Source organism: Struthio camelus, chromosome 1 (genome assembly GCF_040807025.1).
Source record: "Struthio camelus isolate bStrCam1 chromosome 1, bStrCam1.hap1, whole genome shotgun sequence".
Lineage (NCBI taxonomy): Eukaryota > Metazoa > Chordata > Aves > Struthioniformes > Struthionidae > Struthio > Struthio camelus.
In genome coordinates, this window is record NC_090942.1 from 167,809,228 (window position 1) to 167,827,828 (window position 18,601).

The 18,601-nt window shown below is 37.0% G+C and overlaps 1 protein-coding gene across 4 annotated transcripts in view; it reads right to left on the reverse strand.

Annotated features, from left to right (window-relative positions):
- The window catches only part of GPC5 (glypican 5), a 742,566-nt gene that overhangs the window by 164,700 nt on the left and 559,265 nt on the right, over positions 1 to 18,601 (reverse strand). Inside the window, exon 8 of one of the 4 annotated variants that reach the window (XM_068929146.1) lies at positions 14,621 to 14,639. The exons of the other annotated variants lie outside the window; for them this stretch is intronic. Coding sequence (XP_068785247.1) covers positions 14,638 to 14,639 — 2 coding nt within the window. The 3' untranslated portion in view covers positions 14,621 to 14,637. Of the gene's footprint in view, positions 1 to 14,620; positions 14,640 to 18,601 lie in introns of those variants that run through there. 4 annotated transcript variants of the gene reach the window in all.

Here is an 18,601-nt window from a genome sequence, read left to right on the forward strand (position 1 = left end):
GACAGTACATAACAAACCTTTTTTGTTTTATTATTACATTCTGTCGGCTACAGAAATTAATGTTTCCCTTTAAGGTGCTCTCCATGAATTACATTTGAGACATTTACTGTATGTTTATGTAACTAGGAAAAATTAACAGAAAATATTATTCCTCATGTTGTTCTTGTGTCATATACTTGTGATTTCTACAACTCCCCCATGCAGTTATTCTGAAGTGCAAAGTTAAGTGCTCTATTGGCAGGGTAAGCTAAGAATGCATAATACAATAATTAATAGAGTGTAGGTAGGTACTACAAGTATAACGACCTAACCATCTATTTCCTCTGCAAAATGATTATGGGGTGAAGTGGTTCCTAAAGTCAGTGAATCGTCACGGCAATGTAACTTTGGTGGCAGGACGTCCAAAGAGCAAACTGTTCTGTCCACATGCATGCATGCACAGAACAAGTTTCATTTAGTTTTAGAAATGTAGGTTTTCAATAGTAACACCAAGAGAAATGGTCAGTAACTGTGAAGTCAAAACTACTATCAAGGAGGATTATCAAAGTTGAGGTGGTGTTCATGTAGCTCTAACAAATTTTGGTTCAGAAGTGAAAAGGCTTTTATTGTCCAACATCACCATGAATAACCTGTGAATATTGGCCTTTATACATCAATGGACAGGTTGATCCAATGAGGAATTCGCATTCCCTTGCTTTGGTTATCTGGAATCATTCTTCACAAGGGAAATAGAATGCAAATCTTAAGAAACAAGAGAAAATATTTGGACATACAAGTTTTCTATTCCATTTGTATTGTGATTATTAGTCATTAATAACTTTTAGGCTACCGTACTAGGATGAAGCAGTATGGTTATTCAAAGAGGTGGGTTGGGTAAAGATGTACCAAACATGATCAAAAGCCATGAATGGAAGTGTTAGAAGTATCTGCTAGAAGTCTAGAGTTTGGTGCCTTCTGCTTTCTGTCTTCACTTTACCTATCTGTACACACACCTGCATCCAGCTAATATTTTCTTACTTGCTGATCTGCACACAGAATAGCTTTACAAATTTCCTTCTAATGTTAGGTAAATGATAGAATAGGTGACTGCAGGATCTCCTCTTCAGAAGAAAAATTGCCCACCAGATGTCTGAAAACAGTCATGGTAAGGTTGAACACTACACTTCGGTACTATGACCGATCTTTTGGAAGGATCTGCTCCTCTCCCAGCTATTAAATGCAAGTGCACTGAACTACGCCTGTAGTTAGAACTACGCAAGTACCCAGAAGAATGAGTACATTCTGGGAAGATACAGCTCATTTCCTGTGCAGAAGTTTGCATCCCCAGTATTTCTTCAAATTAAATTATTCAAATATACACACCCTTAAAGACAATCTGTGAAAGAATCTTTTAACATTTCCCATATTTGTGCTTGTAGAAGAGTATGATAAGATGGCAGCTTCTAGAGTGTGCCTTAAAAGACTATTTCCTACCTCCTTCCTTCAGAATATATATGAAATTGTCATAAACCTCTCCAGATGCTAATATAGCCACTCATACTTTGTATAAATTTTTAAAGAGCAGCTAGACTGTATACTTTTTTGCTTCTGTTTTGATCTGAAATTACTAGCATGTTTGCAAAGCTTGTCTATAAACTTTATAAATAATGTAAGGGGAAAAAAAGTAGATCCAGGCAAAATATGTGAGCTTATTTCACCAGATTGTTCTTATCAAAAAGTACTTCAAGTGTTTCATTAAACAAGGAAGGCTTTCACCATCACATAATTTCCAAAACTTTGTAATAAGGAGCAAGCTCTCCAACAGCAGCTAGCAATCCTGTGGCTGGGGCACATTTTAGCATGTAGAAGCTGTGAAAGCAGACCTTGTCAAGATTTTTCTCCACTGATGTCTAATGCGTTAGCCTACCAGTTTTCATCAGTTCTTTGGCTCTGTTCTGCCTCCTCTCTGTCCTAACAGCCGCTAACAGAATTCAGGCGCCTTCTGGCTCTCTCGCTGACTCTGTAGCTGCACACTGCCCTCTGTGTCTTCTAATCTGTTTACTGACCGACAGTATGTGTTGGCATCTTGTGGCTTTTGGACAGGGTTTGTGAAAATATTTGCAAATATTCCTGCATCAGTATTGCATAACCAACAGTATGAAGAGTTATTTGCATTTATAGGCAAAAAAAAAAAAAATTTAACTTGTAACCTTTCCAGCTCTCCTGTTCTACATATTCATTAAGATCATTAATCATTTCTTCCATCTCCCCTCTTTTTTTTAAAGGTCACCTTTGGTTTTACATCAAAAAAGACCCTTTCTTTTATATATATATGTACAGACTATATATATATGTGTGTGTGTATATATATATATATATATATATGTATATGAAATTTGTCAGTAACATGTTTCATGCTGTCAGCTTTGCCAGCAAGGACCAAGCAGCACTTGTTTACCTTTCCATTCTCTTTCATATCATAACCCTTTTTAAGACTGATTTCATGGTTTGTGTGACCTAACTCACAGTGGTAGGAAAGAATGCATAGAATAACCAATAACAAGTATTTTACTAATAGGATGAAAAATTACATACAGATACAATTTCAAAACTTTTCGCAGCCTGGGAGTTCTCTGAAAAATATGCATTATACTTACATTAAGAAAAAAAAAAACCACTTTCCATCATTAAAGGATTTCCAATTGACTGTATTTCTTTTCCTATAAAGTCTTATACCTTCTCTTAGCTATAATGTTTTTTGCTCTTTTTTTTAAGCTCCTTAGCCTGTGTGCAATCTTCTTAACTGAAGCGTCTAATTCAGGATCTTAATCACCAAATATTCTGTCTATAGTCTGTCACCCCTCCAGAGAATAATTTGGCTCACCTCAAATCTTTGGAGTGTTTTATCACTTCCAATTGACTATTGAGGTATCCAAAAGAGGAAACCTTTCTGAATGACATGCCTCAGGTAAGGGTTTAAGCACCGTGCAAAGACTAGCATGAGTTAGTGCTTTCATATTAAAGGAAAACATGAATTTGTCTGCTCTGCTTAGAAGAGCTTTGCAGTACAATGTTTACCTTATGTTTTTCCTTCCCATCTGGAGAAAGACAGTTTTCTGTTACCAATAATCTTCCTCTACATTCTTACTAACTGCTAAAGTACTGCTCAAGAGAGTTGGAACAGAGCAATTCAGGGTATTTAAGCTAGACTTCTAAATTACCTTTTAGTGGTGCTTCTTTCCTTTCCCATTGACTGGCAAGTACAGATACAAGTCTTGTGATTGAGATGCCTGCAGTGGGATTCAGCTTCTGACACCTAGATTTAGTGTCTAGATCTAGCACTGAGTGCCTTCCCCAACTTGTCAGCGTTGCCGATGCAGCCAGTGCTTTCAACAGTGGCCTGTGGCCCTGCTGCTCTGGGCAGAGACCTTCCAGATTTCTAGATGCCTCGAGCTCAGGTAAGCAGGTGTCCAACAGCCTCAAGTGGGCGGACACAATGCACATGTGCACATGATGCCTCATATACTTCAGTGACCCTGACATGATACACGGTCTTGCTGCGGGGTCTTCTGGGTTTGCACAGGCACTGAGTCTGATTGCTGAGGATATAGCAATTCTACTGTGTTTTTATCTGCCAATGTTGGCAGGACAGAGGCAGATGCTTGAAGATCCCCTCAACACACATGACTTGATCACCAATGGGCCCTGTCTGGCCTAGACGGTCACATTCCTGAAATTTGGTTAATTAGAATCTCTCAGATTGAAAACTTTCCTGTCATTTGACATGTTTCATAACTTAGTTATGTTTGTTTCTGGATATGAAACTACAATTTTGAATTTATTATACATCCAGAAGTCTCTCTTTTTAATTCAAAATTATAAATTTGGAGAGTGGGATCTTAGAATATGTTCCAAAATTATTCCAAGTTCTCTGGCAGGCTGAGCAAACTGACTTATGTCAAATAGGAATACTTTTTCCTCTACTTCCAATTAAAAAAATAAAGTAGCAAAGGATGAATATTTTTCAAATTTGAAGATATTTAACCTATTTCTTCCATTATTTCTGCCTTCCATTATTTCTGGCTTTTCTGAATTCTAAGCAGTATTGTAAGCAAGAAGTCGTACTAGAAATTTTACAAGTAAGACTGTTGTCATAAGAGTTGCAGGTCAGTCCTGAAATCTCAAAGGACTGGATTTTCAGATGTGCTCGGCACTGTCAGCTAGGCAAAATCACCAGTGTTCCTCATCCCTTTGTTCTCTTTGGGCGTGACTGTTATTGAAGCCATAGGGAAGGCTGCCAATTTCAATTAAGTGACTAAACAGGAAAAGGATGGGAGCTTCTGTCCTTTGAAAATACGGCTGAAGAAGCTTAAAAAAATTGCTAATGTGTTTAAAGTCTGGCCTGTGGGACCTTTTCAATTTTATGTTAAAGATAGATGCTGTTTTTTATACAGTTGCTAAGGAAAAATATCATTAAAAATTAACTCAGGGTAAAGAACTTGCTTTCTGGTGATGAAGTTGGCCGTTATCACTTTTTCAGTCTTAAGAAGTGGCTCATAGAGGGTGCTAACAAGAGTCAATTGCTACACACTGTCTTGTGCTGACACATAGTCACACTACCCTGGAGGGCACTTGTACAGAGCACAATTGTTTGAGCTGCTGATCCTTGGGAGCTTCAAGTCATTACTATGAACAATGTGACATTAAACACCTGCGGCCAACTGCCATCTCTGACAAACTTTACTGTGAACCATGAGTGTGCGTACAATTAATATTAGATTATACATCATTAATTTTTCCTGTCTGATTTATGAATGAGTTCTGCCCTACAGGAGTGGGAAGAAGAAACGACAACAATCCTGCTTTACTAGCCCAGGAATAACTATCCTACTTTTGATATGTCTTCCCCCTAGACTTATAAAAAGACTGTTAATTATGTTGATGATATATCATCACAATTTTTTTTTCTTCTAATAGGGATTTCAGTGAAAGCTATTTATATCGAATATTCTTCCATCACTGACTGAAATATATGTAATTTAATTAACTTATGCCTCAGTGATATTTTGGAAATGAAGTAGCTCTGAAGTAGGCATTGAATGGAAGCTACATAATATTCCATCACAGTGTACTGCAGCATAAACCTAATCCTCCCAATAAGATGACACTTTGAACGTAAAAAGGTAGGAAAAATAGGACCTTATTACTTGGTATGAAAATGTAAAGTGGTACAGTAAATTGGTGTTTTTTTATGTTTAAGTGGAATTTCCTGTGTTTCAGTTTGTACCTGTTACCTCTCAACCTGTCACTGGGCACCACTGAGAAGAGTCTGACCCTGTTCTCTTTACACCTTCCCTTCAGATATTTTTACACAAAGATAAGATCCTCCGACCCCTCTCTTCTCAAAGTTGAACAGGGCCAGCTCTCTCATCCTTTCCTTGTATGAGAGATGCTCTAGTCCCTTAATTGTATTTGCAACCCTTCGCTGGATTCACTACAGATGTCACAGAACCACATAATCACAGAACGGTTGAGGTTGGAAGGGACCTCTGGAGATCTAGTCCAACCCCCCCCCCCCCAAGCAGGGACCTCTAGAGCACATTGCCCAGGATCACATCCAGACAGGTTTTGAATATCTCCGGGGAAGGAGACTCCACCACCTCTCTGGGCAACCTGTTCCAGTGCTCAGTTACCCTCACAGCAAAGAAGTTTTTACTCATATTCAGATGGAACTTCCTGTGTCTCAGTTTGTGCCCATTGCCTCTTGCATCTCATCCTATCATTGGGCACCACGGAGAAGAGTCCGGCTCCATCCTCTTGACACCCTCCCTTCAGATGCTTGCACACATTGATCTGATCCCCCTTCAGTTTTCTGCAGGCTGAACAGTCCCAGCTCTCTCAGCCTGTCCTTGTATGAGAGATGTTCCAAACCCTTCATTACCTTAGTATCCCTTCGCTGGACTCACTCCAGGAGCTCCATGTCTCTCTCGTACTGGGGAGCCCAGAACTGGACACAGTACTCCAGATGCGGCCTCACCAGGGCTGAGGAGAGAGGGAGCATCACTTCCCTCCACCTGCTTGCAGTGCTCTTCCTAATGCACTCCAGCATACCATTGACCTTCTTGGACGCACCAGCGCATTGCTGGCTTGTAGTCAACTTGTTGTCCACCAGCACTCCCAGGTCCTTCTCTCCACAGAGCTGCTTTCTAGCAGGTCAGCCCCCAACCAGTACTGGTGCATGGGGTTATTCCTCCCTAGGTGCAGGACCCTGCACTTGCCTTTGGGGAACTTCATGAGATTCCTCTGCCCATCTCTCCAGCCTGTTAAAGTCCCTCTGAATGGCAGCACAGCCCTCTGGTCCATCAGTCATTCCTCCCAATGTTGTATCATCAGTAAACTTGCAAAGGGCACATTTGGTCCCATCATCCTGGTCATTAATGAAAATGTTAAACAGTATTGGCCTCAGTGTTGACCCCTGAGGGACACCACTGATGACTGGACTCCACTTGGACTCTTTCTTTAGTATTAAACTGATGTTTTCTGGAGAAGAATTTTGCAAATACGAATACGAATTTTATAGCATTGGAAACAAATTACACTATCTATGGTAAAGCTGATATAGGCAATTTCCACAAAATATAATTTTTAGGAAATATCAGGAAAATAACCCACTATATGAATATGTAGAGACAGACATATGTATAAGCAAAGATGAGTAATTTTTTCTCAGATCAAGAGATCTAAATAATTTATAGAAAGTAGAGTATTAATTAGCATTGTGATGTTCATTTTTGCATTTGTGCTGTGTATAATTTCTTCATTTTTTTCAAAATATATGCAGTCTTGCTCCATACAGATTTTCACATTAATATTCAGTATGGGTGTCCTAAACAGATATAAACGTAACATATACACTACATCTAAAATAAAGCCCTTCTCTTTTCTTTCTTTTTTTATTAAACAATTCCAGAGTACCACCGAAGTGATGCAAGTTCCACCAACAATAAAGCCCTGATCTTAATTTAATTTCCATAATTTCAAGTAATTATATGTCTATGTAAAAATGATGTATATTCATGCAGGATCAGACATTCTGGATACTCGATGAGTACCAGCATGAAACATTAAACAAGGATGTTGCAGTGTGACAGATACCAGCAAACTGGAGCTGGTGTCTGTGGAAGACAGCATACAGTGTAGACTGATGCATCGCAAGCCTTCTGCTACCATCATTCAGAGTTGCTAGGCTATTACTCCATCTCTCTGACATTAAGAGGAAGTTAAGTGCATGTTTAATTCTAAGCAAATGCTTTGTGGTGTTTCAAAAAAAGATAATCTTTAGGGCAGGCCCATTATGTATTTTCTTGAATCATACCTCAAAGTCTGTGACAGGAACAGAACAGCCAAAGTGGTAGTTATGGTCATTACAATAACTGCAAATATTCCTATATCTACCTCAGTGAAAATTGTTTAGTGCCATCTTTAAATCTAAATACTATATAGAACTGGAGAGGAGGATGGGTCTTATCCTACCCCCCCCCCCCCACAACCAGGGAGAGAAAATATTGCTCTCTCTAATCTTTGTTACAGTCATCTCATGTATAACTTGAAACACTAAGACTGTTGGTTGCAAACTATCAGAGATTGAAATTTCAGAGTATAAAATAGAATGGTTTCTTCCAAATAGATTTGAAAGGGAGAAAAGCTGAACATGACCTTCTCTCTAGTTATGAGCTAGGAAGAATGTCACCCTGTGTGAACAGGCCTTGCTGTAACACTGTGTCTTGGCACCCACTTTAATGTGATCCCGGATGAGGTCATTTTAGTCCATTTGAAAACCAGAAAAGGGCAGCTTCCTTCCAAATCAGGGAGTACAGTTAATGAAGTCTATTGCAAAGGTATCAGATAGGTATTAAAGGGTAGCCAGCTTGGCCATGGGAAGAAACAGAACATTAAGTCATTTCTGATATGACTCAGTTTTTGGGTAGTTGGTAGTTACCCTCTAAACTACCTGGCACTCAAAAGGCAAAGTATTCTAAATTCCTGGCAGCTGTTAGAATGCTAATGTTTAAGGTTGGCATAAATTTTACTTACCCAAGCCAATCTATTTCGTGCTGCTCTTACACCCTTTGGCTGAATGGTTCATGCATTTGTTACTATTTGTTGTGGATTGCCGCTTTTCCTTTATTGCTGTGCTCCAATACAGCTGCATTTTGTTTTAATTAAGTCATTACTGATATCTTGTGTATTTGCTTAGCACTTTCAATGTGCAGCTGTAATCTACATCTGTAATCTTCATCTCTATAATTAATGTTATTTTTATGATATTTTAATGTGATATCAGACAGTTTAAGACATCCTTTAGCTGCTAATATAAGCTTTAAAGAGATAAGCTCCACAGGCTGGAAATGACTTTGATCTTCAAGGCTTACTAATGAGAGCAACACACTTAGTGCTGTGCTTACATACTCAAATATTTTCAGACAATCTGAATTGCGACTCAGGACTGTGCAAATTTCATAAGTGGTTCTAATTTCCAAAAGCTCTACATAAACCAGCATCGTGATGGACTAACTTGAACTTGAACTGACACATGAGGGATGATGCGGAAGTCTGAATAATTTGAAACAACGGTTTTTAACCAGTAAAATAAATGAAACATGGGCAAACTTATATCCTGCAATAAAGAATGGAATCAAAGAGCTAACTCAGGATCTGCAAAGGTATTAAAAGTTAACTTCTGCACTTCGAAAGAAACTCTTTCATCACCATAGCCAGTGCAAAACTGCCCTGCCTCCTATAACCATCAACCTGCTCTCCTCACTCATTTACACCCAATTCGCACTTACTTTTTTTTACGACACAGTAGAAATTTGCTGAAGAAGAAATTATGTATAAAATGACAAGACATTGGAACTGTGCGTATGGTCATAGGCATAAATGACAGAAAAAGGTACTTGCCTTTTGTGAGTAATTCTTTTGACTCCTTGATGATTCCTCACAACAACCAGTTTCACTTGCATTTACTCAACACCATATGCCCGGGGATCTTTTCCATCCCTTCTGAGCAGCTGTAAATTTTTTCTTAAAATATTCCCTGCCTCCTTACCTTTTGATTAGATTATCTATAAAGCAGATTGAGCATTAAACCTGGTATATAACAACTGAATGGTTTGTGTATGCTATGTTGCAATGTAATTTCTATTGATTTTATACTATAGTTGTCCTAGAAACTTTAATCAGATTTCTCTCTTCCATTTGGCATATAAAAATATCCATTAATAAATAAAAGAACACCAACATATACCAACTTAAGACCGTATATGAAAGCTCCTCTTTACAACTAACAAATTATTTTTAAAAGAATAGAAAGGTGACTTATATTATGTAGGACTTCTTTTCTCTGCTGGCAATTGTTGTAGTATATGTTAAATTGCAACCCACTGTAAGCAAAAGTCCTTGCAAATGGAAATGTAAGGTATTTTCTTCTGAGATTAAAGGACACATTTTCTAGGTCACTGCACAACCACTTACCACTATAAATTAATTTAAAATCATTATATTTCTGTCTATTTTTCATCATTCATATGATGAAATATACATATATACAGATGATATATATATATATATTTCATTCTAGAATTTGACCACTTATAAATATATAGACAACATTCTTTTTCGGTGTAGTACTGAAGGTGAAACTGTTCTGTCTTAGAATGAAAATGTCACCTCTGAATAAGTATCAGCCTTCTTCCCTGCTCAGTACTGCCAGATATGTCAAAGCATCATTATTTGATTCCTGAAAAGTTGATTAGGTTAGTACAATTCTTAATTTATTAAAATACAAACAAACAAATTTTTTTGAGTCGTATCTCTATAAATGTTTTTAACAGCTTATGCAAATAATATATTTGCATTTTTAATGACCATTTTATTAATGCAAAAGGAAGGAAAACTAAACTTTTGTTCTAAGTAGAATAAAGGAACAACTTTACAGCAGTAAAATTCGCTATTAAGCTGTCAGAATAGCTGTTAAGTGATGCAGAAACTGCAATTGCTCTCTGTTTAATAATGAAAGTCAGATACACTACCATTTGCTACTCTGATAGGTTGTACTAACAATATATTCCTTTGGCAAACAAAAATAAAAAAAAAAACTCTCTACATTCCTTCGTAAAAAATTTAAAAAAAGGTTTAAATGCGACTGAAGCGCACTGTTGAAAGAAATTCCACCAATTTTTACTAGCACAAAAGCTATTTGCCAACTGGATGGACTAGTTCACCCTGTTAATCTGTAATAACTATGTAACTTCTATGTACTTTTATTTAACTATTTTCATTTTAAGTATTTATAGTAAGAAGCAGCAGGTATACTGAAAATTAGGTGGCTCAGGCTACTTGACATACATTCAGATGGATAGACCTAGTTTAGTCTAGCTATCTGAACAGGAAGCCAGGTCCCTCACTAAAGTATGGTCAATAAAAATAGTGCAATAGTTTTTGTCCAAAGGACTGATAGCTGGATAATTTGACAAAAGGATGGAGAAGAATCATGAAAAGCTTCTGGGTCGATGGCTATTAATTTAAGAGCGGCACATTTCCTGGAATGAAACAGTTGATGCTGTTATGTGGAACAATTACCATTTTCAATTAACTGGCATTTCACATAGCTTTGAGACTAGGGGAGGACAATAACCTTCAGCACCTAATCTCAGCTCTGCTGTGAGGTGTGCCTTTCGTCGATAGTTTTGTGGTATTATTTCAAAGGCAAACCCAATACTCTGTGAGCAATTGCTCTCTTTGTCCTAAAACAGAGACACAGTTCAGACGGAGTTCAGATGCAGTTAGCACTACAACAACTACAGTCTCTCACGGTGATACCCGTGTCTCTTGGTGTGTGTGCGCGTGCTTGTGTGCCTGTGTTTATGGTTTTATATGTCTATATATACGGTGGGTTTTTCTGTGGTGGATTCATCTTTCTGGATGGATTCATCTTCTTTCCCGACCATTTTACAGATGTGAGCAGCTCGGTAAGCTTTTATAGTTGTTACAGTACGTCACAATAAAGTGGTAAAATCCGTATGAGTGAAATAGCAAGTTACCGCATTGGAATTAAATGAAGTTGTGTGCTCATCAGCATTAAGGTATACATCCTGCTGTATAGACCACCATTTAATTTCCTTAATTCGCTGAATATAATTACTAGGATAATTTAAGGAAATTGTTCCAAACTGCTTTGCTTTCTTTTTTCTTTATTAATAATGATAGTATTTTACAAAAAACAAAACTTGTGGGTCAAGCTAGAGAGAATATAGAAAGCTAGGTACAGTAGAGAGTAAGTTGATAGCAACTTATACAAAAATATTAATTAGGATATCAACATTATGCAAATAGGGGTCATCTAATACTAACATCCTATATAATTATTGTTTATTTACAGCAATGGTATAGAAAACTAGTGCTCTTTCAGAGAATTATGTATTCAGTAATTGAGTATGTTCACTTTAGCCTTTAATATATTCTTTAATAAAGTACTTTGTGTAAGCTCTGCTATAATTTCCCCAACAAACTGTGGATCACTCGTAAAAGCAGAACACCAACCCTTGGAGACCAATGTTTTCAACTAGAGAGCAGAGCAGCGTTATGCAAAGTATTCACACAGTTTATGACCAAATGGTCTCTCGAGAAGTAGCTACAACCTATCCCAAACCCAGGACAGTTGTTTGTTTGTTTTAAGAAGACATAGGGAAGATTAAGACTGCACGTTTAGCAGAGTTAGGTATTGAAGTCCAAGAGGGAGATTCAGAAAATTTACCTTCTAGTTTCATGTAGTCCTAGAGGAGATTATTTCCAACTGGTGCTAATTTCCTTTGGCAGGAAAACTTAGCATAGGGCATTTAAATAAGCCGAGTAATGTTTAAGAAGCGAGATGTTCTTATGTGAGCAGCAATGATGTTCAGACCCAAAATATGGGGAGAGATCTACGTCTCTGAAGGGACGTAATCCATTTAGCCTGCTCTGAACATGCTTAACAAATCTGAGAGCACTGAGTTCAGCACAAAGCACCGCCCATTTCACTTGAAAACTTTGGTGGAGAGAAAAGTCATCAGACTTTTATGTTACAGACTAGACGGAGCAGTCACTAACAAGAGGAAAACCTAGGCTAAATTCTTACCTCACTTGGGGAGATTCAGATAACTCTCTCCAGATAACCCTCTCCAGTCACACACAGCAGATGCCTTTGTCCCCATGGGGTCAAAAATTGCACGGGGACAGATATAAAATAAGGAAGTAAGAGCCTGATGCAAGCTGTGCTTCCATAGCTGCCGGCTGTTGTGATTTTGCACTAACCCAGATCTCAACCATGTGTGCCTGCTTCTTTCTCAGTACTCCATTCAGTTATCATTGGTCCCTCCTGTGCGTCAAATAGTATTTCTTCTGGCGTCAAACACTGAAAAGGTGAACGAAGGGTCCAGCAAACTCCAACACCAGCTCAGGAGAGGAGGTGGAAACACATGAATGAGAGCAGCAGTAGAGGGTGGGACTGCAGCAGTCAGCGCTTACATCTATTTAGGCCACTGTGGAAGCACGGGCTTAATATCCTAATATTTAAGCAGCTCCTCCAGAATAAGGCAGCACTCTGTTAAAAACCCTTGTGCTTCGGTTTATTTCTGCTTTTTATCAAGTGACTATCTAGAGTAAAAGAGAGAAGAAGTCACCAGATTAGGGCCAAGAACTCAGGTCATCTTCACGGAGGAGTGGTTCCTGCTTTTTTGTTCTAGTCACTTTAAGAAGCTTTAATTTACTGAGGATAAAGCATTGTTAAAGTTAAGATTTTTTTTTTTTTCACAACTTGAAGAAAAACTAAGAAAAACTACCTAGAAAAATCATAAAATAAAAAAAATGAAAGAGATAGGTACAGACATGTATATGTATATACATACCATTTTTAGATCAAAATAAAAACTAAAATATTAAAGAAATTTAAGAAATTTATCTGAGGTGAGCCACAATAAGAAACAATTCATCCAATTATAATAAATTATAAAACAACAGAGATAATTACACAGGCTGTGAAACTACGAAAGAGGATGAGTTAATCTTTTCAGCTTCTGCGTAAAGTACTGGAGAATTCAAGTATCCACCGCTATGAGGTTTAACTACCAAGAAACATGATATAACTAATTGATTAATTTAAATGTTTTTTTAATATATTGGGTTCGCCTAAAATCTGTAAGAACATTGGCTCTTGGCACAGTGCACAAATGATAATTGGTGCAAAACTTCATCAGAAAATGAATGAAATAAAAGACTAAAGAATAAAAAAGAATGAAAATAAGCACACCACTGCTTCCATAACAGATGGAAAAATTTTCAACTTTAACCTATTTCCCTGTATGAGATCAAGTTATAATCCTAATCACAGCCATTAGTTTCTCCTAAAAATAGCTGCAAATATTAATTTCTTTACATGTGTAAAATAGATTTAACAAGCAACTATTAGATACAGAATTGTCAGAAAGTGTTCCAAGTGTTTATTTAAACTGGATTTAAAGTTTAAAGGAAATGTTGTGAATAGTAAACTATTTAATTTTCATGTAAGTCCATTAACCAGGGTTATATAAAAATTTTAAACATGTGGCCACTGGGTCTGAAAACTGTTTTTGAGCAGTAATATGACAGTATTTTCTTTTATACTCCAGAAATTGCTATATTGTACTGATTTATGCTGTACTAGAGTGTATTCAATAGTATGCTAAGTAATGGTACTAACATCTGTCACAAATGGGCTCTTCACAGATGTTCTCTCATCCTCCCTTTGAGGAGAAAACACATGCTGTTTCATTCTGAGTGTTTCTAGTTTTGTTTTGTTCTAAAATCAATGCAAAACCACACTGTTACAATGGAGAAGTCAAGGTGGGAGACAGGTGCTTTTTATTTACAGGAAAGATGTAAGGTTTGTGATGAATCCTAGCTCCATTAGGTGTTAATTCAAGAACCTCTGAAAGTTTTATACCCAGCAGAAATTATTTCCCTTTTGAATGGCTTCTGCCAGAATTATAGAAATGTCAACCACAGTTTTCACTTGAAACTCTATGATACCATTGACTTGATGCATTGCACAGACCTTGAATGTCATTGAATGTTTTTTATAGAAAATGATTTTAGGAAGGAAAAGACACCTCTGATGTCCTGTAATCTGCATATGATACATATATCCATATAATAACGTCCTGAGAAGATATGTCTTTTTCCAGTTAACGGAAAAGAATAATGATCGTAAAGTTGCTGGCTCCTCTCACCATGGGTGGAGTGCAGTTCTTGGGAACTGGTAGAATTATAGACCTTCATAACAAAAGGAGGATCCCAGGAGCCTGAGAACTGGAAGACCTCTCTTCAGAGGTCAAGAAAGCATGTAAGCTGTGGTATATTAAATATTGAGAACTAAGCTGAATGATAATCAGATCTAGTGTATTATTTCTTAACCCAGTATTTCTATATTTTATGTTATATTTGTACTCCAAATAGCACAGCATTTTACATACCACTCAGCTTTTTCAGTTATTGATAGCTCTCTGATCCTCCAGATTTGTGTAATGGCAGCTATCCATCTGGCCAATGCAGGAGAAATGGTGAAATCCTCTTACTTTCTGAGTTCTCTGGAAAATATACTCGGTAAAGTTACTTATTAAAATCACTTTTAAATTGATACTTGTTAAAATGTCCCAGGACTCTTGTTTATAGATTTGTCACATTCTTGCATTAGAAATGCTCTGCTACATAATTACAGTAAAATCATTCCTAATTCAAACAAAATTAATGTCAAATGAAAATAAAAGTAGCTATCTGCAACATCTAAAATACACAATGATGTTGCAAATATTTATAAAAGGCATAGATGATAAAATGGAAGATAAATAAAGTTAACCTGCTTACATGGAAATTAAACTGGAATATCCATCTCCCTCTTATCTATCTGACTCTCTGCCAGTTTTCATGACAAAGTGGCTTTGAGGTATTCCCTCCTTCTACATAGACAACCTTTTCTGGCTCAGTGGCAGTCACCAATCTCCCTTTTGAAATCCCCTAAGGCGTCCAGACAGACTTCATCTTTCTTTCTGAAATGTTTATTTCCCCTTACCCAGGAGAGAATTTGTTTATCCTTCTTGATTAAGGTAAGCATTATTTCACTTCCTTAGAGATATAAATATCCCTGTATTAGGTAAGACATCATCTCCTGTACTGTAGTGACCAGTTAACAATCTTTTTCTTCCGTTAATAATAAAAAAAAATCTTATTCCTCTCTGCCTTCTTTGCCATTCAGGGTGAAGTTCCCCAAGGGAGGGTAAGACAAGACAAGTTGATGATTTTATGTGCATCTCGTCCAGTCACTTGAGTTATTGATGCCAAAAGGAGGAAGTCCTGTCCTTCCCTTCTCTCCTTCTTTCTAATTCCCATCCTTTCTCACCCTTTCTAACCTCTCAGCCTTGCTTTCCGCCAAGCAATCTTATTCCTCCCTTTTTCTTACATTGGCCCTTGTCAAGCCCTTCACTGAGCTGATTTAACTCAATAAGACAGCAGAAAACTGCTGGGATAGTTTTAGTAAATTAGATCAGCTCATAATGTGGTCCATCCAGAAAGTGAAGATGGGGAGAGTGAAAGGGAAGAGCAAAAGCTCCTCCTTTTGGTACTGATGAACTGATAAGTCAGATCTCCTTGTTAAATGAAACTAGACTTTGAAAGCTTGCCATTACTGAAACAGGGCAGTTCAGCTTTTCCTTTCCTCTCCTTTACTTCCCCTTCCACTGCAGGATATGACTCCTGCTGGACTCCTCTGTGAGCTGATTCAGCTCACCAAATCAATGCAAAACTAAATTGTAAAAACAAAATTGGATTATTTTCGAATAGATTAATAATTTGAATTGAATCATGGCAGTGTCTTGCCATACCTGTCAAGGAGGGTGAGGTTAAATGGCACAGCCAGATGCAGAAGTGGAAGGACAGAGGAACAAGGAAGGTGAGAGCGGTAACAAACCTTCTTTTGGCAGCACATTACACTGGTCCATGGAAACACAGCTTTAATGTGCCTATTTCAGGAGGAAGTGGCTGTCATACCAAATCTTGCTTTCTGTATAATCTGGACATGAACAAATGTGTATCATATAAACATCTAAGGGGAATAAGCATATATAACTTAACTGACTCTTGCCAGTCTGAGGTGATTATTCCTCACAGTCTTTCTTCTAAGTTTACGTGGGTGAGATTTGGCTTGCTTAAATTTAGATGTCCACAATGTAGGTGCCTACCTAGAATAGTGAACTGTGTTCAATCAGCCCGTCATAGGCATCTATTACAGTTTCAGATAATGATTCTGCGATGTCCACTTCACAGACTGGCAGACATCATGCAGGAGTTACAGAAGACATATGTCCATATTGTAAGGCACCAAAAATGATACTAGAGACTTATGCTTTAACAGTTGAAGCCCATCCACTGTACCCAGTTTGGACACTGACCTAAGAGTATAAATCTAATTCTGGACTTTCATTTCAGAAATTCTTATTTTATAGGCTGGTCTAAGTCTTCAATTCCTTATAAACAGGTTTGAATTAGATAGCAAAAGAGAGGAAGAGATGCCAGGTGGCCCTGATTCTGGAATATGTTTTTTCACCTATACTGCAGAGTATTTTCTACTAGCTGGGAAAATTGTTAGCTAACAATATATTATTGTGAATAAATATAAATATATATATATAAAATATAATAGTGTATAAACATATGCACATGGAAGTATATAAATATGTAAGTATTCAAATATATAAATATATAAACATTCCTTGTGCCAAATTATAATTCTGAATCTGGCCACTGTATGGATTTAGGTCTTGATCCCACATACTCGTATTTGTGTATTTATATGCAAATTGAGTATTTATGTGCTTGAAGCTAATCATGTGTGTATAACTTTGCAAGATCAAGATCTTGGCTAATAGGCACTATCATCTCAGCCTCTGTTTCTCTCACATCTAAATTAGGATAAGGAAACTATCAGCTTGAACTATAGCCCTTAAAGGCCACTTTTTATATAAATATCATCACATTAAATGACAGGGGTCAAAGTCTTTTCTGATATACTAAAATTTCACTCATGTTAGCAACTGAGTATCAGTGTAAATTCCACATGAAGCAAAAACAGTCCCCTCTTCTGTTCCTTAACATGGATTTTAATTTTGTATGTTCTGCAATTATGTGGAGAAGGCTTAAAAGCTAAGATATTTTAAAATTCTCCCTGTATTTTAAAGATATAAATCAATTTCTTAACAATTTAAACACCCACATATCAGTTGGTTTCTCAGGAGGAGCTGATGTTCTTTGTAAAGCGTCATGTACGATTTTTTACAATATAAAATGAATAATAATCTGTGTTCTTAGAATGTTATTTAAATCTAATTTATTTCTCTAACTAAACAGTCGTCTAACATTCTAATTGTTTGGATGAATGCTCCTTTGAAACATTCCCTCTTTATTGAGACTCATGCTTTGAGTCTTTAGTGAAATTACTGGTTAAAGAATATATATGGCCGTTTACATTACGTCACAAAGGTCCTGATTCTGTCAGGAATCCCTCATGGAGTTTATGTAGTCACAAATGGTCCACATTATTTAGTTGCCTTTTTCTCAAAGTTATTCTGCAAGGTTTTTACAGGCACAGATGTTATCTTTTCTGAGTATACGTTTTGGGCTATATCTTCCATTGGGGCCAAATCAACCAAAATGTTATTAAACAGTGTGAATGGAAACATTTTCAAGGCTTCTAAATAATGGTATAGTTAATCTGAACATCAACAGAACTGAATGTTGTATACACAAATGGTTCCAATAAAAATGTGGAGGCTTTTTTTTATTATCAGAAGCAGTTACATTTAGCTGCATGAACTTCTCTAAGATGATGTAGTTGTACTGTTGGAAAAGAGCCATATCTAATGTTACAAATTCACTCCAGGTGTTAGAGGGAAAATTCATCTCAGCAATTTACCCAGAACTCCACAAAACAAGAGGAGACAGATAATTTCCTGTGTTACTTGGACAGATGTTTAGGTCTGGCTGTTTTGGAAGCTTGCAATTTTCATTCTTGCCACCAAAAAAGATGTTTCCTCAAGGATACACAAGGAATTACAGGCCAACATGTGCGCAAGGTTAATGTATCAACTGAGTGTTAATACACTAAGAGTTAAGAGAAAAGTTGGTGAATCTAATGTATGACTCCTTATAGAAGAGATCAGCTCCTACAAACAGACACCTAACAACAAAATTACTTAGAAATTTATTAAAATAATACACAGGACTCTTTTTTCATGTTTCAATCATGTTTACAATTTTTTTCTCTGAGTTGGAGAAATGTTTTATTTGCTGGCTCTTGTAACATTGTGATTGGCATTTTGGAAAATGAGATGCACTATTTGCAGAATAAAATTAAAAAAAGCCTAGGCTTACCTACACTTGCCTTAGATCATCATCTGCTCCATATGGTACATTTTATTACAGAAATAGCCAACTTGCACCAGTAGCAGCCTCAAGTATACACTGCACCTCCAGTTCATAATGATTGTTAAAATACAAC